This window comes from Ostrea edulis, chromosome 9 (assembly GCF_947568905.1).
Source record: "Ostrea edulis chromosome 9, xbOstEdul1.1, whole genome shotgun sequence".
Taxonomy (NCBI): Eukaryota; Metazoa; Mollusca; class Bivalvia; order Ostreida; family Ostreidae; genus Ostrea; species Ostrea edulis.
Window position 1 is genome coordinate 51,060,684 of NC_079172.1, and position 25,306 is coordinate 51,085,989.

General features: G+C 34.8%; 1 protein-coding gene across 2 annotated transcripts in view; it reads left to right on the forward strand.

Moving 5' to 3' along the window:
• LOC125658262 (adhesion G protein-coupled receptor A3-like) overlaps positions 1–25,306 on the forward strand; it is a 74,723-nt gene that overhangs the window by 40,320 nt on the left and 9,097 nt on the right. For both annotated transcript variants that reach the window (XM_048889470.2, XM_056149509.1), the window contains 4 exons: positions 20,232–20,433; positions 21,483–21,584; positions 24,127–24,230; positions 25,037–25,164. In XM_048889470.2, coding sequence (XP_048745427.2) covers positions 20,232–20,433; positions 21,483–21,584; positions 24,127–24,230; positions 25,037–25,164 — 536 coding nt within the window. The remainder of the gene's footprint in view (positions 1–20,231; positions 20,434–21,482; positions 21,585–24,126; positions 24,231–25,036; positions 25,165–25,306) is intronic.

A 25,306-nucleotide genomic window follows, 5' to 3' on the forward strand; every position in this document is an offset into this window, starting at 1 on the left:
GATTACTGTATAATTTTCACTGCAGTTTAATTTTTGCTATTTTCATTGTTTGCCAGAAGTGTGAAATGAAAACTTTGTTAAATTTGACCAAGCCATATGAATTACAGTAAATTTCTGGGTATAGTGTGTACTGTTTTATAATATGCACTCCAATCCCCCCCCCCCCCCCCTCCAAAAAAAACACCCCCAAAAACTTAGTCCTAACCAACTTCTTAAATGGAAGGTCAAAATTCCCAAGGATAAATAAAATTTACTGAAAATTTATTCTATACTCAATGAAAGTTGTGTACTTATTGCACATATATATGCTTTTTTTTTCATTTCTCTTTTTAAAGATAAATAGTTTTGTTTAAAAACTCTTTACTCAAATAAATAATATTTGTGTTCTGAACTACCAATAACTTCATTTGTGTTTCAGAATGATAGGAGACGTTAATAAGCCCACTATGCCTGTGTTATATAATCACTGCATATGTTATATGATTAGTTGTTGATTTAATGCCCCATAATCAGAGATTCAGGGCATATGATATAGTTTTGGTCCTTCTGTTTGACCGCAAAGATTTTAATCTTGAATGGACGTTGATATGGCTTTCGTATTTCACATGTGTGTTCCTTGTGACAAGACCTTTCTTTTGGTTCCAAATTTTTTACCTCATGGCCTTGACCTTAAGAGTTTGACCTACTTTTGAGAAACTTTAACCTTGGCCATAATTTTTTTATTGATTAGTTTCATGTGTGTATTCCTCATGACAAGACCTTTCTTTTTTGTACCAAAAGTTTTGACCTCATGACCTTGGACTTTGCCCATATGAGGGTATCAATGTTTTACGTGTTGTTTATAACTTTGCAACATTAACTAATTAATTTATCAAAATAATTGTCTTTATAAACTTTAAACCCAAGCAATAATTGTGTCATGATCATTATTTTGCATATTTTGATACTAAGAATCCAGCCATTGTGTCTCCTCTTTATCCGATAATTGATCATAATCCAATGGTATAAAACACAACAGATATTTTAAAGTGTTAATAAGCACTAGGGGTAGATATCTGCGACAGGTACATTGTACATACTGGTATAACCAAGTTAATTATCTTCAAAAAAATTAGCTTGCTTATCAAATTGTTGTTGAGGAATAGATAACAAAACCATTTATTTTTAATTACATTCATTTTTCATGGGCATTTCCATGTTTCAACAGAATTTTTTTTTTTACCAACAGTTATAAATTTACTTTAGAACTGACATGTTGGTTCAGTAGGTTTTAACAGGCTGCATGACCGCAACTTTTTACAAGAATGGCAATAAGCATAGAGAAAATACTGAGTTGGTAATAAAAATTATTTTATTTCAAGCAGTTATGAAATAAGTGTTGATTTGCATGTGATTGCATTGTAGTTAGCACACAACTGATGTGGTTGAGCCTCTGATATTTACATAAAAGTACCATGAGAACTACCACAGTAAACAGCTAGGAACAATCAATGGTAACCTGAACTTACACTTGAAAAGGGGAGGATGCTTAAGTCAGATTGTGCTTGCAACAACACCCCCCCCCCCCCCCCCTAATCCGACTTATTGGATTAATTGTTGAGGGGGGAGGAACTGTGCACTATACATAGTACTTTATGATATATACTGTATACGGGGAAATATTCGCCCCCATTTTATTTTTGCCCCTTTAGCCCTTGTTGTCAGTGGGCAAATTTGAGAGTGGGCAAAACTGTTTTATCTCATATCTCTCTTTAACACAACTGTGTCTGGGCAAATTTAAAATGGAGCAAAACCATCAGCAAGTGTAGAAAGGCGAACATAACACAGGGCAAAAATATCCCTGTATACAGTGTATAATGGACATAAAAATCATGAATCTAAAACTACATGAAATGGGATTTCGATAAGACATCTTGAAAATATCCTGAAGCAAATTCAAACATGTACACAGTATGTCGTGGATGTTTAGAACTTTAAGTAGTTTTAGACTTTGTTTTACTTCCAATTTGATATACAGTCTGTCAAAAACAAGGCCATAATAAACTGATGATAAACTTTGTTTCTGTAGACTTCCCTTTCTTATCACAAGAATTTTGATGTAAATTTACAAAAGCAAATGAAATATTTAATGTTTTTTTTAATTTAATTTTGGTATACATTTTAAAAGTGCATGTATAAAGCCTTACTTAGCAGTTCATTGTATGAGGTCTTGAGCTTTTTGATGATTCTCCCAAGAAAAGATTTTCCCTGCAGAAATTTGTTTTATTTAAACTTTATGATTCAGAAATGCAGTGATCAATGAAACATTTTCTCTGTGGTTGTTCCAACTTGTATCTCCATGTGTGATAACCACAATAAGATAAGCCTGCGATGTATATTGGATTTTTTTTTAATTATTAGCTATTTATAAATAAAAAAAGAAGCACCCAATAACTGATTTTAGAGGAATCAGAAAACAACCTAGATTTGCCTGTCAGTCTCCCAAGAATCCTAGCAAACCTAGATAACACTGGAGGCACTGTTACAAAAAAAATCTGATTGCAGCATGTTTTGGAGTATTTGTACCGAGTTACCTCGGCTTTGAGTGTTTTGATGCTCTGTTAAGACAGCTGACCTGATTTTGCTCCACGAATCTGTCCTCAGGTCTATCTTGTTCATTGCTTTTATATCAGCTGTTAATCATGGTCTAACATTTCTTTTGGAGTTGTCTATTGTTTTGCTCCCACTTTGTATGGCATCCATTTTCACAAGAGATCTTTTAACTGAATTGTCTGCCCTCCTCGCAGATATCTAACAGTGATTTGGCTTCGTCCTCACAATTACAACCCCATAATGTGCCCTTATGGTTTCACCATGTCTGTCTTTGTTCATCAATAAAATATTTTGCAATTGTCCTCCAGTATGTGGTGGACTACAGTGAAATTTAACACAGTTGCTTACCAGCATGTCTTTTTAATGATTATCCATATCTAATATTTCATTATCGTCGCATAACTAAAGGGTCAACTAGTGTGTTCATTCAGAAAAGGGAATAGTTTATAAAGAGTACCATTCATTTAGCCAGCAGTTACAATAATGAGATGACACTGAGGGTGCTTATAGACTTCTGATTCAAAAGGTCATAAGTTAAAGTCAAACAAAGTAATGAATTATGACAGTGTTATAGACAATTGATATAAGTATCGGTCCATACCTGCTATGCTGGGAAGAAGTCTGGTATTGATTTTCACTTTGAAGGGTCATAGGTCAAGGTTACAGTTAGTAATCAGATATATAGTGATGTGGAAACAATATAGATTAAGGAGAATTATTCTAGTGTGCAGTGTATGCGCAAAAGTTTTGAGTTTTAAAGGTTCATACGCAAAGGTAATATTTAGGTAGAATTGAATAGTGTAACTACTAAGTATTGTACTTGCTATAGAAATGGTTTAGAAAATAATTGGTGTTGATTTCTAAGTCAGTCTGAAAGTCCGTGTCATATCTAATCTGTGATTGAGAGCATGCAATGCTGTTAACACAAAAGGACTATTTGAAGTTTTAACTAAGGTTTCATAGGTAGAGGAGGAGATGCATATTGATACAACTTACTGCAGTTATATCGATATCAATCAGTTATTTTGTTAACATTTTCATGTTTTCTTTGCATTAAAATGTTGATTAATTTGAAATCACTAACAGTCCCCCGAGCTAATACTGCATTGTTTTCATACTGGTTATTTTTGTCATTGAATGCGTAATCACACAGGTAGATAAGTGTCTAGTTCTATACCCAAGATGTTTCTATCTGTGATGTCATTCCTGTGTTTGTTCAGTCCAAGAATTTACCTATGGCTGTAATATCAGACTGTCTCCTTACTGATATCCTTCAAAATATCACTGTCTCAGGTAAATCAACAAATGAAATCTAAAGGACAATGTCTTAAGTACATCAATATATGCCTCACAGTTCTGTATGGGGGGGAAACAGACAGTTTTTGGCCCAAGCAGACTTCAAATTGTCTTATTTCTTCATATAGAACTTTATTCAGCATATAATCAATACTTATCACTGTCTGATCTTGGCTTCTGAATGGCAATGGAAAAGCTTGCCCCGGCCAATATCAAAGTAGCACAGTATTTTGAATTCCGATACCGATTTATTAGCTTGACTCAGTATAATAAATAAATATAAATATAAATATATATATATATATATATATATATATATATATATGCACACATGTAAATTGAACTTCATTCAATTTTACATCATTTTATGTAAATGATGTTTGAAAATAATAGAGTTGTGACTAACTAATTCGGTTCAGGTCTGCAAATAAGGCTGGGTTATTTGATTAAGATCAAAATTAGAATATTTTTCCAAAATTCACCCCAAAAATATCAACTTTGTTTATTTTGAACATCAGATATATATTGAAAACAATTAGCTTGTCCTCTGAATTTCATTTTATCTGGAGTAAACTGCATAAGGTCAAAGGTTCATGTCATTGTTGTCAGTTGCCTGCACATTAAAAGCATTGTACTATTGTTGGTGAATGGTGTCACATTGCCAGGGGATTCTGTACTTTATGGAGCTTTTTTTATTTAGAAGTACCGTCATAAATTTCCACATTTTGTCAACATGTAACAACTCAAGCATGCTTCACATGTAATCACTTGAAGCTTGATTTACAGAAAAGTATATGCTTGAATTTGCAATAATTTAATTTTACTTGTTACATGCAATATTTGATTGTTCATTTGACTTTTATCAGTATTCTTTATATTGTTTAAATTATTTCGCTGTTTAGTCCCGCTATATATGACGTCTTAGGAATGATGTCACAATATGTTTGGTTCTGTTTCCATTTTGTTGCTACGGCAATATTGGTCTGTGTCATATAAAATTCATATTTTCTTTTGAATTATCAAATAGTATCAAGTGCGATTTGCTAATTAAATTTTAAGGAATGAAATTGTCCTTCAAGTTATGATAGCTCCCAATCTTAAAATTTAATTTTTTTAATAAAAATGTGCTATTATGATAGTTTTGTTTGTAACTATAGCTAGGCATTCATAAATTCAAAATTAAGTTTAAGATTTTATCAAAATAAAGATTTCAGTTCAATTTTTGTATGGGAAGACAACAATGTAATTTTACTTCATTCAGAGCCTCTGGATAGGTTTTCTAACACAAATATTATTTACAAAAGTTTATAGACCTAACTTTTTCTGCCATTGAAATAGTAAATCACAATTTTGCAACAAAAATTTTTGACACCAAAAATGAGAGCTAGTATTACTATAAATAAACCAAGCAAGTCCTGTACATCCTTTGTTTAACAACCCCCCCCAACCCCCCCCCCCCCCCCCCCCCCCCCCCCCCCCCCCGCAAACAAGTTTAGGGGGGTATACTGGAATCTCCTTGTCTGTCGGAGATGCAATTTGTCCAGAGCATATCATTAACTCTGATAAACAGATTGGATTAAAACTTTGTGTATATCTGATATGAATAATGAAGTTGTGCATCTGCTATTCTGATTGAGATTTATTAACATTCAAGGAAGGTATATATTTTCTTTTTCAGTTTTATGGACTTTTATAGATTTTGTAAAATATTCTCTCGCAGATACTTCTGCACTGGTTAAGGAGAGGGTACAACAGCATCATTGTGTCCATCTGTCTGTCTGTAGACATCATTTCGTCAGGTCATGTTCCGAGAGACTAACTTATCGATTTTTCTGAAAATTTGTACACTTTTTATTCACCAAATAAAGATGTGCATTTTACATTAATTTTTATAATGATTGCACATTTATTCTTCATTTTTACAGGTGTTTCTTCAACTTTAACTTTATGAATTTAATCATTTGGTTTTAGATTTTATAATGACATATTTTCTAAGAGTTCATGGAATTATATTTTTGGAAAAATTTGTACACATGTTATTACATCATAATTATTGATAAATATTGAGGTCAAAGGAATTGAGAGTATTCTGCAAGTTGTATTCAGATGAAACATGAATAATGTTGTCAATCATGTCTTTCTGGTCTAAAGCTATGCAATATTTCAAATATATATCCCAATATGGATGAGCCCTGTGGGGGGTATTTAAACTCCATTAGGACAGTTCTAGTTTTCATTTAAAGTGTTGGATTTTTTGTTGGATTTTTTTTTGTACTGTGAACTGGAAGAAATATCTATGAAGTATGCCAACTGGGTGATTTTATCATAATTAGAATATTTTGGTTTTGTTGGTTTTATTATTCAGGAAAAAATTTGGTGTTTAGTTCTACTTCCTTTTAAATATGGCATCCATTGATTGTTATTTATCATAAAATCTAGAAGAAAAAAAGGTTTATGAAGTGTTTTAAAACTGGGCTTTTTAAAGTGTTTGAAAAAAGTCATGTTTTTGAAAGAGTTAAGAGCAGCTTGAAGTCCCTATCTTCACACCCTCCTCCCATGTTTACTCATGCTTAGATCAGTCCTGCATTATGTTGTTTGATATCTGCCAAAGCATGCTCCAAAACAACTTGGTTCATGATAATTAAGTCCCAAGCTAGTTTGTGTAATTATGTAGTCACAAATTTATGATTGCATGAAGTCAAAATAGAGATATTGTAGCAATATTTCATGACTGTGCAAAATAATGGGTTGGCTACAGTTGCAGTAAATTTTGAGAATGCTAAACTAAGTACCTGTGTAAAGCTAGTGAATGCATGCTAGGGCTATTTTATCAATATTTCTACATTAAGTCAGTGTCAAGCTTTTCCAAGATTTACACGAGGTTTTAAACTTTAAATCTGAAAACAAATAATAACAAATTGACAAGCATTTGTTCGGATCAGTAAAATTAAAGAACTGAACTGTTTATGAAATGTAAGCCATCTTTATCTTCACTTAAAGCAGTAGTGTAATTCTTGCTGGTAGCCATAAATAGTTATGCCAACACTGGAAGAGTATTTTTGATAGATGTTTGTATAACACTTTAAAGTTTCAACATTAGAATATGTTCCTTCTCTGTGTATGAGAAGAGAAAGTTGGGCATTGGCATGATAAAGAAATCTCACTGCCACAGCTGTTAGCACCATCCATCTTGTGATATCCCTATATACATGTATGTGAGAATCTCTCATTCATCTTGTGATATCCCTATATCTGAGATTCTCTCATCCATCTTGTGATATCTTTATATCTGTGAGATTCTCTCATTCATCTTGTGATATCTTTATATCTGTGAGATTTTCTCATCCATCTTGTGATATCTTTATATCTGTGAAATTCTCTCATCCATTTTGTGATATCCCTATATCTGTGAGATTCTCTCATCCATCTTGTGATATCTTTATATCTGTGAAATTCTCTCATCCATCTTGTGATATCCCTATATCTGTGAGATTCTCTCATCCATCTTGTGATATCCCTATATCTGTGAGATTCATCCATCTTGTGATATCCCTATATCTGTGAGATTCTCTCATCCATCTTGTGATATCCCTATATACATGTATGTGAGATTCTCTCATCCATCTTGTGATATCCCTATATACATGTATGTGAGATTCTCTCATTCATCTTGTGATATCCCTATATCTGTGAGATTCATCCATCTTGTGATATCCTTATAACTGTGAGATTCTCTCATCTATCTTGTGATATCCCTATATCTGTGAGATTCATCCATCTTGTGATATCCCTATATATGTGAGATTATCTCATCCATCTTGTGATATCCTTATATCTGAGATTCTCTCATCCATCTTGTGAACTGTATCCCTTTTATCTGGAGAGTAAGAAGATCTCGGGTTCAATTCACATTAAAATTACAATGTTTTTGCATTAATTCTGTGAGCAACACAGCACATGTTTTTGTTGTGATTTTAAGAAATCAATCACGAGTTGAATGTTGATCTGTATCTGTTCTGTTTGTAAAACCACATGCAGGTATTCATTTCTTTTTATGTGTAAATTGATGAAACTTTTAAAGCAAATAATGGAAAGGGGATATGAGAATATTTAGATAAACTCTATTGCCTATCCTTGTTCAAATTTTACACAAAGGACCAAGATAAGGTGTAATTAAGTTGCATAGTGGCATTATCCACAAGAAAAGACTGATGAATACTACTCTTGACAAAAGTTACAGATTTAGTTTTTGACCCACAAGCATTATGAGGTTAAGAAATTCAACAATTTTCAATCAAGTTGACTGACATCTTGGCTAAAGACAGACTTCATATAATGAACCCCCTCAGAAGTTGTCACAGTCAGTGAACTCAATACTGAAGTGAAAATTTACCTTGATTTTGAGGAGACAAAGAAAAAAATAAGAATGATTATTTGGATAATTGTTGTTTAATGATGGGGCAGAGATGAAGGAATTAGGAAAAATTATTTTGTTTGCCCTCTCCTCTTCGAATGTGATTGACCAAGCGTGAACGACCCTTTGAGTTTGACGTTTTACCTGTCGGGGGTACCACAATTTAGATTTATCAAAGATAATGGACAGGAAAAGTAGTTGGCAGTGATGGTGCGTTTTTGTTCCTTGTGAATAGATTTATGAACAGCTTGACAGCAACGAAACGGGAGGAAAAGCATGCTGTAGCTGACTTGATCAAGAGCAGGCTTTGAAAACTTGAGAGGGGAAGAGTGAATTCATGTAATTGAATAGCTTGCAGTGTTTGTTGCTTAAGACTGACATGTGATCGTTTAATGGATTTAAAGAAAGTGTGTAAGTGTCAGTGTGGACATGGTCACTTATTGTTTGGTCTCTTGACACACTGGCCTAAGAACACACAGGTGATGCTGCAGTAGATACAGAAGGTAAACAATTCTAAATTTAATGTTTCAGACATGTATATATTTTACTGGGTTTTTTTTATTGGGAGGTGCTCTATTGTTTTCTCCAATCATTATAGATTCCTGTTTAGTCACTTTGTAGCATTTATGATACTCAGAGGATTGTAATAAGAATAAATTTTCTTTGATTTCTATAACAGTGAAATCCTCTCAAGTACTGAATAGCAATGATTAAACACCTGCACATAAGGGACTCTGACACCTTGTTCTGTATTTTCTTATTTTAAATTTAAATCTGGAACTCTCTTGCTTTTTGTTTCTATATAATCATTATCAATGTTGGTTTTACTTGATTCGATCACATCCTGTCCATTGGGAATTTCTAAAATTTTCACTTAACAATTTAAGCAGTCTTCTAGTAGCATGGAATAAATTGATATGAGAAGATGGCAATATTTGAGTTTAACAATTTGGTGGCAGTGAATTGGAATTTACTTCAAATTGCGGTGTAACAATTTTGAAATTAAAAGTGCATTATTCAGGAAAATTGTGGATTAATGAATTGAGTATTGGATAGACATCATGGTCAAAGTAGAGGATGATGGGAGATCAGAGGATGATGGGAGATCAGAGGATGATGAGAGATCAGAGGATGATGGGAGATCAGAGGATGCTGGGAGATCAGGAAATTCAGTTGTAGTGAACAGACCAAGTGGACATCATCAGAGCTGTTCAAAATCTAATAGAATTCACAAAAAGATGAAGGACAGGTTGAAGAAAATGCCTGTGCAAGAAAAGATTTTCAAACGACCAAGAAATCCAGTGATCAGAAGGAAAACAACAGAAAAGGAGGCTACATTGGAAATGGAATTAGAGTGGAAAAAAGCTTTGGAGAGAGAAAAAATGAGATTGAAAAACTTGGCAACAGAAAATCCAACAGCATTAAAGACTGAGTGCCATTCAAAATTCAGTTACAATCATTTAGCTAAAAATCTGATGACAGTTTTACATTTCTTTTTGAATTCAAGGTCATTAGTGAACAAACAAAATGATCTGAGAGTTAAAGCATTAATTCTTACAGGAGAAACAATTTAAGACATATAAATCGTTATAGCTTCAACTTCCTTTGAGAATGTGGAGAAAGCTTCAACTCAAAGGTGTGAAAGAAGATTGCATGGAGGACAAAGACCCTATTGAAATTTTGCGAAATGAATTCTTCCTGAAAGCATTAATTGCAATGGGTAAGACAAAACAAAGGATCATCATTTGTTGTTGAGACTGCCGAGGACCAAGGGAATTTGGACTATCTCAGGCAGTTACTGGGAATGGGAAAGGAACCAGGCTTGAGAGTATAAGTCATGGTCATGGAAATATTCATGAGGATGTCAATTGTTACAAATGTAATGTGTGACTTTAGTTAGAGAGGACTTGGTGAATTTTTGTCGTGTGTTTTAGATGGGCTTAAAACTAAATACACTTCATACTGCAATAGGCCAATTGTTTGAAGTGAAAATTGCAGATGTAAAACTTGACACTCCTTACTATCACAGGTTGGACTAGTTCCCTTCCTTGTGGTGGATGTGCTGCTAGGAAAAAATGTAATTAGACAGGGAAAGTGCTAACGATATTAACCAAGTCATTGGCTTGCAAACAACTGGCGGCAGGATCAACAAAAATGGAAGAGTCCAATGTAAATCCAAAAACGATACTCTTTAAATGTATCTGCATGTGAGCAATTAATCTTTTGTAACTGGGACTGTGAATTGTGAAGACCTGATAGAAGTTAATGCTGAAAAATTAAGTAATTAGCTTCAAAAGGAAGGTCCAAATCTGAAGTCACATTGTGTAAAAGCAGGTAATGTTGAGACAGCTTCCAGCATGCCCCTCGCATTTGATGGGGAAAACAGAATCTTAATAGAGAAAGTGGAAATGCCAAGATGGAAGGCAACAGGGAGACCAAATTGTACTTCAGCTGACCTAGTAGCCCCACAAAACTGTTATCAAACTTGCACATTACCAACCCTTGGCAGGACACCCTGGCTCAGGGGGGAAAACATATTTAAGCTCCTTTTACTGGCTGGGAAGTGAATGAATATTGTTCCTCATATGATGTATATCAAAACATGGCAAAACAAACTTGTGTTAAAGCACCAATGGCCAACACACCCATTATAACATCCATGCTATAAGATATCTATGGATATAACAGTAAAACACATTGAGCTTCTATATGGATGACCATTATGTGGACCAACCTAAATTATTGGAATTGTTCGTGAAAGGTGAGGAGGAAATTAAAGGATATAACACTACAGGTGAAGGATAACCTCTTACAAAGGAAAAATTTTGTAAATCGGTACAGCAAATCCGCTACAGAGCGGAGATCTGCCAGACCCTGGAGATGAAGCTACAGAGAGGAGATCTGCTAGACCCTGGAGATGAAGCTACAGAGAGGAGATCTGCTAGACCCTGGACCGCTACAGAGAGGAGATCTGCTAGACTCTGGAGATGAAGCTACAGAGAGGAGATCTGCTAGACTCTGGAGATGAAGCTACAGAGAGGAGATCTGCTAGACCCTGGAGATGAAGCTACAGAGAGGAGATCTGCTAGACCCTGGACCGCTACAGAGAGGAGATCTGCTAGACTCTGGAGATGAAGCTACAGAGAGGAGATCTGCTAGACTCTGGAGGTGAAGCTACAGAGAGGAGATCTGCTAGATCCTGGACCGCTACAGAGAGGAGATCTGCTAGACTCTGGAGATGAAGCTACAGAGAGGAGATCTGCTAGACCCTGGAGATGAAGCTACAGAGAGGAGATTTGCTAGATCCTGGAGGTGAAGCTACAGAGAGGAGATCTGCTAGATCCTGGACCGCTACAGAGAGGAGATCTGCTAGACTCTGGAGATGAAGCTACAGAGAGGAGATCTGCTAGACCCTGGAGATGAAGCTACAGAGAGGAGATCTGCTAGACTCTGGAGATGAAGCTACAGAGAGGAGATCTGCTAGACTCTGGAGGTGAAGCTACAGAGAGGAGATCTGCTAGACTCTGGAGATGAAGCTACAGAGAGGAGATCTGCTAGGCCCTGGAGATGAAGCTACAGAGAGGAGATCTGCTAGACCCTGGACCGCTACAGAGAGGAGATCTGCTAGACTCTGGAGATGAAGTTACAGAGAGGAGATCTGCTAGACCCTGGAGATGAAGTTACAGAGAGGAGATCTGCTAGACCCTGGAGATGAAGTTCTTGTGTTACTCTGACTAACACATCTAGAATGTTGGCCCAATTCCTGGAAAGTACCTGTGTGATGGAACACGTAAATGATGTGAATGACAAAGTTAACATGGGTAGGTACATCATCTACCACATTGATCTACTCAGAGAGTACATGCGTTTGATATTACTTGTTGCGGACAGAAAAGTGGACATCAAGGGAATTGATGAAGTGTTACAATATGGATCTAATGAAACTACAGTTGAACTTTAGTATCTCGTGACAACAATATCTCGAAAACCATGGATATGTTGAGGTGATTCAGAAGTCCCAACTACTTATTTTTTATTTAAGTATTTTACCATCGATATCTCGAATATCTCGAAGTTTTTTCTCTGCCCCATCGAGTTCAAGATAACGTGGTTTGACTGTTCTTAGGACAAAATTTTAAATCAGCAACAGCATCAGGAATTATGAAAGCTTTGTGCACAGTATAGAACTGTATATAGATCAACTTGGCCTCTGTCTGCATGCCTACCAAACTTCAAACTCGTACAACAGAAACGCCATTATATCAACTACCATAAGAATATGCCTGAAGCAATTCAGGAATCTGAGAAAAAATGCATTAACATACTTCCTGTATATTTTCATAGTGTGAAAATATCTTAAGACTTGGTTTTACAATATTTCACGATTGAAAATGTAATAAACTGGCAAATAGTCCAGAACTCCAATGTGTTTACATGAGATCGAGAGAGTGAAACTGCCAAACAGTTATAAAATGTTCAACATTGGATTTCCCTTTCACTGAAACCTTTTTCTTGTTAGAAAACTAAGGTATTACTTCAGATGCTTTATGTGAGGCAAATGCCTCGATTGTTGTGAAGAGTTCATTGTACACCTCATTAACTTAAAAATCTTTCAGGAAACCTTTGTTTTCTCAGCGTACCAGATCAAGCAGTTTATCATTTAAGCCTGTGCTGTTTATATTTAGCTTTTCTTTTAAAACCCAAGGTTTTGATTATAAACCATTTTTACTTAGGAACAATAAAGTTGTATTCCATTATAATAATAACACTTACAAGTGGGTATGGTCTATTTGAAGACTTGATGATTCACATCTTGGTATAAAGAATCTGAAGCAATGTAATTGATGATAAAGGTTATGTATATAAACTCACAAGAGTGGAACTATAAACTGTTTCCAACATTTCATGAATGTGATATTATATCTTGTTATTGTATGGAAAACTTGCTGTATCAGAATCTTCCAAGATCATCACAAACTTTGTTAATTAAGGATTACGATTTTAAATGATCAACCAAAACCCTGCAGATGTGTCATTTTCCCCTTGCAACCATGAAAAATTCCCTTCCAGCCTCTTCACCCCACCACCCCCACCACCAAATAATCAATTTTATAGTAGTTTGCTATCAATGTGTGATCTGCTGCATAACTCAGTCCCCACTCCCACATCAGGTAGGTTTTCAGATTTTTATTTAAATTCACATAAAAAATTGCCCCCCACCCACCCCCACTTTTTATTATATCCCATCCTTTGAAATCCCTACTGGCCTGGTCAGGCTGTTGCTTTCAGAAGAATTAAGGGTCATGTATTGTTCACCAGTTGGATCATTGCCATATTTTTAGAGGGAACATTAATTTTGAAATATGAATGGCCCATAAAATGCCAGGAATATGTCAGAAGGTGTCAGCTTTTTGGATAAACCATTCCTGGTCCTGGGGGACTGGAGTTACATAACCCAATCATTCACCTGTTATTGTAAAATATTCCAGTTGCTGAGTGCATCATTGTAATGAAAATGTGTGCAAAATAAGACAAGTCTTTTTTTTTATGATGGCTTTAATCATACAGGAGAGATATGAAAGTAACAGTTACTGTGCCTATATAATGCTAAATTTTTGTAAGAAAGAAAATTCACTCATGTGGAACTCCCAATTTATAATCTCCACACAAAAACATGCCCATCTATATCGTGTGTAAACACAAGATATTTTGTGTTTTTATGAAAAATGATCCTTTTGTACAATAAGAAAGAAAGGTGAATTGACCCCTGACTCCAGAAGGTCAGGGGACTCGACATACCTGTAACTCAGTATTAGTAATTAAGTTTTCTTCTGGCAAGGAGAACAGGATCTGGTTCATCTGAGAGGTTGCATGTTACACTTTAGGCAGATTGCTTGCCATGTGTCACATGGAGAATGTGCAACAGATTTGTTGATGTGGTTTTCTGATCATGTGGGAGCTGATCATTATTGCAGATTGTTGAGAATTTTGACGGTATCTCATCAGAATTTGGCAGGTGAGTATCTGTAATCCCTAGTATGAATACATGTAGCTCGGAGGACTGTGGTACTAGGGGGTCGTCTGCAAAAACTAGACTTACGTTCATAAGCTGGACTATTTTTACAGAACTATATATACAGTTATGACGTTTTCAAAACACCTATTCTTATTCAATTGTCATAACCGTTTACTTTCAGTTTGTAGTTCAATGTTGTTGGAGGGTTTTATTTGAGGAGGGGGGGGGGGATATATATCATTTTGTTTGAAAGTCTTGTAGAAACTATGACTGCCATCTTTATGTTGTTTTGTGCACCTGAATGCAGATTATTATCATGCATTGTTAAAGGTTGTGTCAAAACCTCAAATTATCGCTTACCAGTCAAAGTGAGGTGGTGAATAGGTATCTCACACATTGAAAGATATCATGGTACTCTATGTAAATAAAGACAATTAGCCAATGAATTTCACTCTATTTCAGAATTGTAGAGAATTATCGTAAATACTTAAACTATTTTAGATGATTATATACATGCAGATACAATCGTAACAATTTTCTCAAATAAACTTAACTCTGAATTGATGGCAAAACAGGATTAAGTCACTGAAAATTTATGAATAAGTCTGTCCTCCATGCAAATAGAATTGTTTTTTAACATATTATGTTTATCTGTACTTTTTGTAACGTTCACCTCTGACCTGTACAATTTTTATTACATATTTTGATATATTTTTTTCCTATAGAGAATACCTGTGCTTTAATTTATACTGAGCCATCAAAGCCCATACTGTAAATGCCTGTGTGTGGACTACTTTAACTTGATCAACTGATAATAGTTGTTAAATCTGCATGTTTATAAATAATAATGGACATAAACACATCGCCTTTTACTGAAAATGTAAACAAATGTAAGCTTCTAAAAATGGGAATTGCATAGAATTTTAAAATTATGTAATAAAAATGTTATTGACTGAATTATGGGAAATATGTCCACCAGAGGTAATTGTTTTGCGGAAACGTACCTCGATCACAAGCCCATCTGCTGTACTTTGCAACAACCTTTGACAGGCATGTATATATATTTCCCGGTATAACCTGTAAGTAATTTATTAGCGAGGGTCATTCAAAAAATTCATAGACAATGTCGATCTCTGTCATATGATTTTATTAAATTCCAGATCTACGTTACCGATGTGTGAAGTTTCTTTCTATTTGATTATACTGGACTTTAGAATCAGCACATTTTGTATCCACAGATCAGCACTGTCAACAACATTGTAATGTCGAAAGCATAACATCACAACATACTCACAGTTTCTCAAAATCTTCCCCTCTACATTTCACATACGCAGCCTGTGACACCTCCACTCATTAAAAATGTGTCTTCAATGTGTTTTCAATTTTTGTACCCCATAACTCCGCTTTCACAGTAAGGAAAGCCTTGAAATCCAAGGACATTGTACGGTCAGGACTGTTGGGTGGGTGACTAACAATCCAAACCTAACAGAAGCTCCATAGGCAGGAGCATAATGTATTGATGGTGAAGGAAGTCTTCTATCTGCTTTTCAGGCTGTTACTTCTGAATGGTATTCACAAGATTATGCCAGCTCACCTGCTGAAACAGAGAAAGACATTTTGAAAGTCATTTTATTAATTCACTCAATCATGCTTTAATTTTTTTTTTTATAAATGTATTTTAAAATAATCATAAACTAGAAAAAAGAAAAAGAAAAGAAATTATAACTTTTAGTAATTTTACTTTTTTAAAGTTAGAAATAAATGAAATAAGAGAATGTTAAACTGTTGCATTATAAATATTCTGTTGGCCGTTTGCCCCTTGGGTACTGCATGCACAAGTATTATAAGTGTACCACGAATATCCCTGAAAAAAATAAACATATTTTTCCTTGCAGATTTTTAAACTAATTAAGCTTGGGGGGGGGGGGGGGGGGGGGGTCCTCTTACATGATGAAGACTATGGCTTAGTCTCAGGATCGTAATGATAAAGCCTTGTTTTGTCAGTTGTCACTATATCATCAGAAGAAAGTCTTTGTCATTGGAATACTAGCACTGCCTTCATTAATTAGGAGAGCCCTAGAAAGTTGCACGTTTCTTGTTTTATCTTCTTTAATGAATAATCTTGATATCCTGAGTATCCTGAGTGCACCAAAACTATTCTCATATGAAAGTGTTTAAATAGAATTGGTATCACACCTTGATGCAAGTTTCGCGATCATAGTGATTCCCCGTCATTTTCCATGATGTTACTTGTCCATTCAACTGATGATCCATTGTCTCCCGTGTCGTTCACTGTCCACTACCGTCTCCGCCCCCCCAAAAAACAGCCAATATCTGCCATTCATACAGAAATATGCACGACTCACTTTATACATATTTCCAGTATTCTTCCAGAGTTTCAGTTTGCATCATGTGACATCCTGTAATAGATTTACATATAACGAAGCACTATCATAGATCACAATTTGGTGTATAAATTGATGGAACAGTGCCGTACAATACGATTAGAATTTGAATTTTATTAGGTTTTACTGCCATTTGATGGAGATAAATATGACTATAACAGACATTATATTATATATTAAATATTGCATGTACTTGAGAGTAACATTGAAAATTTTCACCCCAAGAAAACCATTGACAATCGAGGTGTAGCAATACATGCAATATTTGTTTTATTATACTGAATGTTATATAAACAACAAAGCAGAAAGACTTACGTCTGTTGACATTTGATCAATCACTGTCATGTGATATTTCGTATATCGATACGGGTATTCGTGTTTATTACAAACGTTCAAATGACGTCGTCTTACAATCTACAGCGAAGCATACGTGCATAAATTTGACGCATGTGATAATTTTTTATAATATCATCCGTTGTCAAGTACTGTTACCCGTTACTAGATACTAGATATCACCCTGGAGCGCGTGCTTTCTGTTCTCAGAGAGTAACAATATGTTTTTTAAAATGCTTCTCGACCAATCAGATTCGAGTATTTTACATGAAAGTATAATGAAATGTATTGTTTGTACAAAACTAAATTTTAACATGCATTATATGACCCCATTTTTGCTGTTTATTTGATATAAATCTTCGATATATCAGGATATATATATTTGAATTTTTTGAATTCATATAATAACTGGACTTATTTTGAAGTATGTATACCATATATTTGGTTATAATATGACATGAAGTGAAAAAGTTATGATGGCAAGTCTGTAAGTTTTTTAATGACCCTCATGTATGGTTTAAACGAATAAACTGAACTTTGAAACATGATTATACTGCAATAGTGGAAAAATGCATGCATCCTAGTTGATAATTATATTGAGTTGTTTCTTGTACCTGGAGGGTGGAGAAGCCCTGTAGATATAAGATGTCCAGATTAAGGTTAAGATTGATAAAGTTGGCAGTCGCAAACTAGCAAAAAGCCAAAATATCAAAGCAGGTGAGAAATGATACTTTTAGTATGAACATGTCTTATTATATGCATAATCCCTCTCAAGATGGGTTCTTTCTCTTTCATGTTTTAGTTGTTAACAATGGCTGCATGATGGTGTAATAATTAGGGTCTTATCACTTTGCTGGTGTTTTATGTGGGTTAGATGATTAGGTGAATGTAGGTAATCTACTGGTTTTCATTTACACATTACTTAGATCTTCTCTGCTGGAGATAAATTTTATATCACATGGCTTAACCTCAACCAGTGCAACATCTATATACTATATAAAAAGTTTGGTCAAGTAGAGACATAAAAAAAAATTTGTGTATCTTAAAAACATCTGACCTGAATGTCTTCTCTATCCACTATACAAATTAAAAATTTTCTTTCTACTCTGTGTAATTAATCATTGATAATGATTAGCTTTGACTTTTTCCAGTTACATTAAACTAGCTGGTAGGGTAAGGAGTTTATAAAACACCAAGCTGATTTTTTTCCTGAAATTTCTTCAACTCTGTAGCTACTATTAACCAACTTCTTATCTGTGTGCAGAAATGTCTTCGAGATTTACAAGCAACTTTGAATCGCAGATATTTATCATCACAGGCTCATTCATTGTTCATGTTGTCAGTTGATGCCAAAGCCAAAGTAGTATAAACATAACAAAAGCTGACCAATGTAATGTTGTCGTTCAAAATATTGTAATAATGTTCCAAGGTATGCTGACATTAGTAACCCAGAGTGACCTGCCCCTGCTTCTAGAATACTGATCTTGATTTTTTATTGTGACTTCTTTTAGAATGGACACAAAGGAATTCGAGATAAAATGAAAAAGTGGTAGGAGCTACTCTTGGTGACATTTTTCATAATTTTGGGGTGGATCTAAGATTTTAAAGTGTTGTGGTGGCCGCGGATCAAGGAAATTATACTCACCTCCCAAAAACAGATTTTGCTTGGAAAACTCTTTTTAAAAAACAAAATAAATAAAGGTTAGTGTGTTCCATGATCGGGGCTGCATTGTAGAAAAGTTCTGTCATAAAATGTGCAAGCAATCCCTTGAATATTTTCTGATTGGGCCTCAACAGTAGTAGAACCATTATATCACTGGGGGAGGCCTGCATTATAGAGACTTCTTATCTTAGTTGAAACTGAAAGTTAAAATCAAAACTTTACTTTGTATTACATCTAAAAATCCACGGTTTTAATAAACTTCCTGCTAGACATAACATAAGCTCACAAAGCTCCAGTAGGTATGTATACTTAGAAACTGTGTTTATAATATGTTTGAATTCAGGATATTTCAAATTGGAATAATACTTGAACTGTTACCCCTCAGGGAACAGAACAAGCACCTGCCAAGAACATGTTCGATATGTATCAACCAAATCTGATTTCATTCTATATAGATTTATCAATTATTATCTCAAAGTTCTTTGCACTTGCACAGATAGCAATGAGTGTATAGATGTATATAAGAGTAATAAAATGTGAGGAGTCGTGTGTTCATGCTAGGCTGTGTTAAAAAGATTTAGTATGTTTATGTAATTTATGGAAAGTTATAAAGCATTGCCAACATTATGCACATATTCATTGGAAATATTGCAAACTGACAGATATCATGCAATAAAAGTTTAAAAAGTCAGCTTTCTAAGTGCACATGGCTTACAAAAATCAAATATTGAAATTCTCTTCGGGACCAGGTCCTTGCCAAAGCAGTGTTCAGTTTAGAGGAAGTTTATGAGTTATTTGATAACTTGTTTGTCATTAGCGGCTATCAGCAGTGCTGTGAAATGTTATGTAATTTCAGATGGATTTATTTCAAATTTAAACTCAGCTACCTGGAAGCTTTGATCTTGATCCTAAAGACGAGAACACCAAATAGGTTTTATGTAATGGATATACAATTTCAAGTCAAATTAAATTTGTTCTGTCTTTGCTTACTGCATTTTATTTTTGGCATTAAAGAATTGAATAGATCAAAGTCCTTTGATTAACTCTGATATAATTTCTCTAGTCATGTTTGTTAAATGTGTAAAAAAAAATATATATGGCAGACATATCAAAACTTACCTGTAAATAGTTTAAAATTTTATGATGATGAACAGACAACTTCTGTAACTTATATTCATGTAAATGGTTTAACAAGAAATGTTAATGTCAAATTATTAAATTCTGTTTTGAAACGGGAGTTTTGCATTCATTATCTCTTGGATATTGCAGAATAAAGAAGTGAAATATGAAGGCCAGACCAAAATGATGAACCTAAATTTAAAATAAGAAAAAAACCACAATTCTACGTGGAGTCCAGCTCATTATAAATGCATTAAAATGAAATAAATGTGATGGACCTCTGTCATTTGATGCATAATTCATAAACTGGAGTTAAAATATGTGTTTTGATTTTTGATATGAGGCTTTTTGTTATGGCTCGTGTTACGAGGATTTGATCACTTTCTTTTACAGAACTTGCTAGGGACAGTTCGACTGCCTGCAAATCTCTTCAACACATCGGAAGACGTTCAGAATTCATCCGACACTGCCAGCCTACAGTTCATCTTGTATAGAAATGCTAAGCTCTTCCCCTCCTTAACTGGAGTCCATGATGACCCTCAGCTTGGAACCAGAACGTTCTCTGTGGTGTCTGCCATTGTGTCTTTTGGTTTGTGTAAGTATTTAGCAGTGAGGATAAAAACTGTCGTGTGGGGGATATTGAGGGACTGGATGAAGAGTTTGTGCACGTATCAGTGAGGGTGGATTATAACTGAGAGGTGTGTATTTGGAGAGACTGGTTGATGAGGGAGAGATGGGTATTTGGAAGGCAGTGGTTGATGAGGAAGAGATGGGTATTTGGAGGGCAGTGGTTGATGAGGAAGAGATGGGTATTTGGAGGGCAGTGGTTGATGAGGGAGACATGGTTATTTGGAGAGACTGGTTGATGAGGGAGAGATGGGTATTTGGAGAGACTGGTTGATGAGGGAGAGATGGGTATTTGGAAGGCAGTGGTTGATGAGGAAGAGATGGGTATTTGGAGGGCAGTGGTTGATGACTGAGAGATGGTTATTTAGAGGGACTGGTTGCAGCAGTTGGAAATTTAAAGTGTATAAGGGGGGGGGGGGGGGAGCATAGTAATTTCCATTTAAATCTCTATCTCTGTCCTTCCTATTTGTCCATGTACTTTTTAGTCAGCTCTTCTACAGGTGTTTTCTTTTCATGTCTCATTTCTAAATTTAAAAAATTCTATCCTCGGCCATGGTATATTCATAATGTACAGATTATTTTGTAGGCCACAGCAATGTATGTCTGTTTTTGATTTATGTGGACATATTAATTTATTAGTGTGCATTCCTTCACCATCACAGGGGCAGGTGATATATGACAACACAAGAGTGTGACAAGTTCTAGAGCACCTTTACATTGTTACTCGGCATTTATGCAAGTTCTAGAGCACCTTTACATTGTTACTCGGCATTTATGCTACGGGTTTTGAATTTTATAATTAATTTCTCTTTGATTGTGTGGCCAGGAACTGTGGAATTTTGTTTTGAATTTCTTTTTACGTCATTAACCAATTCACTGTAATGTAAGAAAAGAACCCATATATTAATTCTGACATTAATCTATGTAGAGAGTGTGTCTCTCACTTAAATCAGAAAAGGAATGTTGTTTTAACTTAATGCACTCATATAAAAACATGACTCCTTTTTTTCTTTTCAGCTCCTGAAGTTGTAAATCTGACAAGTCCAATAACCTTGACCTTTAAAGTGAAGGCGAAGTCAAAGAATCTTCTGGCTGCAAACTGGGACCCAGAAGCCAATGGTAATGCATTAGTCACTGCTCTCTCTCTCTCTCTCTCTCTCTCTCTCTCTCTCTTGCTCTCTCTCTCTCTCTCTCCAAATCAAAGCTATATATATATACAATTTGTATATTGCTATGTTACACTCTAGTGAAGGCACAAGCATTTATTGTGTTAAAAACTTGTTAACATTATTATTTTGGATGTGACCTTAAAATAGGACATCCTGTGTCACAGTAGGTGTTAGCAGGATAAGGAACCCTGAACAGCTGCGCTGCATGAGCACCATGCATAGGACAAAATCTGTGGCTCTTATAGCTACTGACGTCTTTAGATGAGTGAAAAAATCTCGAATGGGACATAAAACAACACACAGAAAACTTCATATTTCATCTTCAAATGCAGCAACAGACCAGTAGTATTGTGGTGATTTGTTCTGCTTCCAGCAAGAAATAGATATGTATTGTTTTGTGTATATAATGATTTACAATTTTGTTACTCCTTGTTAATGGACTGTCACGAAAAGTCATTGCATCTCACTGTGTATCTTTAAAATCATCGCATCTCACTGTGTGTCTTTAAAATCATCGCATCTCACTGTGTGTCTTTAAAATCATCGCATCTCACTGTGTGTCTTTAAAATCATCACATCTCAGATGAAGTGACCCGAATAGTAAGAAGCCGTAAACACTTGTCTCATCCACAGTTGATCTGCGAATATCATCTATTATCATAATTACTGTAGAGTATATTTAACAATTCATAATATATTTGATAATTTCTTGTCTCTTTATTTAAACCAACACCACACATCACTGTTTTTCAGTGTGCTGTATATTGATCTAATCTCGAGCCTGATATCTTTAAAATGCTTGCAAATCAAGGAAACGGGGAAGAAATATTCAGTATGCCTTACAATCTACAAAATAAAATCACTGGTAACAATCGAAAGATAATTAAAATTGAAATGATTGATACTAAGAACTGTCACTTTAAAAAGTCAATAACATAATTGCATGAACAAAAACTACTTCGGAAAAACCTATTTTCAATTGATTATACACTGATCGAAAAATTGAAAATGTGTAATTATGAAATTGGTTCATGAATGTTAATAATATCAAAGTAATGTAATTGGTTTGGACAAAGTTTTCATAGTCTACAGATAAATGATGATTAATTTTAGATTGAAGTTAACAGGTTTTTAATCGGCATTGAGATACGTAGCTGATAAAAATACTCACTGCTAGACCCTTATATGTGCTAGGTTTCACCCCTTGCCTGATGTATGCATGAGTTCTATTACTGCTTTAAAAATTGTATTAAGACCTTTTAACTCGATCAAATCAATTTTTTGGTCTCTAAACTTACTAGATTCAAAGAATTTTCATACAAAATACCAAGCTTGTACATTTTTCAAGGATAAACCATACATTTTCATGCCATTTTGCAATTTTTTACCATGTGCAATTCCTTCTGATACCTATCAGTAATATCTTGTGAAAAGTTTATTTGAAAACTCAAGCGACACCTCTACATTGATTTGTAGTATTAGCTATTATAAGGGTATTGGGTCTGCACTGGGTTCAGCATTATCTCACTACTGATCTGCATGGTAAATACCTCAGCCTTTAAAAATGCATGGGTGAAAGTATTTTTGAAAATATTTGGCAAGTATATCTAAAGGATATATAAATAAATACTGGGTTTCTTAAAATGTGTGTTAACTTCCTGAGGCAATAAACTACCTAGATTGTTTACTGAAAAGCTTCACCCAGCCTGTAGAAATATTGCTTTAAATTCGAAGTAATCCATCAGCTATATAGGAACTGATCATGAAGTATTTCTGCAGGAGATTGTTGTATGTGTTAAAAGAAAGTTACACTCTGGTGAAAACCAGTGAAATAAAGGAAGCATTGGTGAAATTAAACTTTAGAAGACTCATTTATAAATCAGGGGGATGAAAAAGTCCACATCTGGCCATTTTTTTCAGAGAGGTAGGGGGTCCAACCTATACTATGGATCTTAAGATTGTTTTATTTTACAACTGAAACTGCATAGATATAGGTAAAACTATAATCATACTGAAATTGTTTATTTTGAATATACCATGGAATTATTATATTTTGTGGAGGCCATACAATGTTCATGAATTGTGGAGATTACTACTGTTTTGTTGGGATGAAATTTCATTGATATTGACACTTGTGAATTTCAGTATGGTTTGAAATTCATGGGATAAGGGTACACACAGGAAAATTGAGCCTTCACAAAATCTGTTTGCATCCAATATTGTCAGTTAATTCTAAATCACCATGTCTTGTTTACTATTTTGCAAGTAGATCCATTTGGCATATAGAAATATGCCATTTACCATTGTGACCTTCATATGACCTTGTGTAGTGATCTCAAGGTCAAATTACTTGTAAAATTTGGCATTAGTGCTGTAGGGTATACACATTTTTTTTATGCTGCATCAAAAAGTAGCTCTGTAGAATTTGCAAAGGAGAACAGAAACAAGCCTTGTGTGCTGCTTTGCTGACTGACTTAGTTTTCATTTGACAGGGGGACTGGGAGACTGGAGAACTGATGGCTGTTACATTACTGAGATCGTCAAAAACTACACCACAGTACACTGTCAGCGTCCCTCTATATTTGCAGTGATTGAGGTAAATCTATTTCAGTTGTTATTTTTCATTTCACTGATTAAAAACATGTTTACCTTCCCAGAAGCCAAATTCTTGGAATGCAATGGATGCAGAACCGTGGCTCTCCAAAAAAAAGAAATTTATTCCTGTCTTGTCAACATAATTTCTTATAGAGAGCTACAGTTCTGCAGAGTTCTAAGAATGCAGATGAAGCTTCAGAATTGTTTAACTTTGAATCATTTGTTATGTTTTGTAACTAGTTAGCCGTGTTTTATAACTAGTTAGCCATGTTTTGTAACTGGTTAGCCATGTTTTGTAACTGGTTAGCCATGTTTTATAACTGGTTAGCCATGTTTTATAACTGGTTAGTCACGTTTTTTAATTGGTTAGTCATGTTTTATAACTGGTTAGTCATGTTTTTTAACTGGTTAGCCGTGTTTTATAACTGGTTAGCCGTGTTTTATAACTGGTTAGTCATGTTTATAACTGGTTAGCCATGTTTTATAACTGGTTAGTCACGTTTTTTTTAACTGGTTAGTCATGTTTTATAACTGGTTAGCCATGTTTTATAACTGGTTAGCCATATTTTATAACTGGTTAGTCACGTTTTTTAACTGGTTAGTCATGTTTTGTAACTGGTTAGTCATGTTTTATAACTGGTTAGCCATGTTTTATAACTTAGTGTACTGATAAACTACAAGTTGAATACAAGTCATAACCAAAGTACTTTAATAGACTGAATGACAATAGAGTTCTTTGAGCGATGACATTTTTCAGTGTTGTTTGGAGTAATATTTTTGGATTATAGGAGTTTGTATCTGTTGTAGAGCTCCACAGCTCCTGAGGTCTTACCCCTGAAGATGTTCCAGCTGATGCACGTTGCAGTATATGTCGGAAGCTGTGTGTGCCTTCTTTGTTTGATGGCTGTTATCATCACTTACGTGTCGTGCTTTAGGTAAAACTTCACCTTATAATGTGAATACACAACTAAAATCACTCAGTAAATGAAAATGCTTAGAGAAAGCTTACCATAAGTCAAGTTAGATAGGTAGTCAATGGGGGTTAGGCTGTAAGGTGGAGTCCAAATGCGTATACAT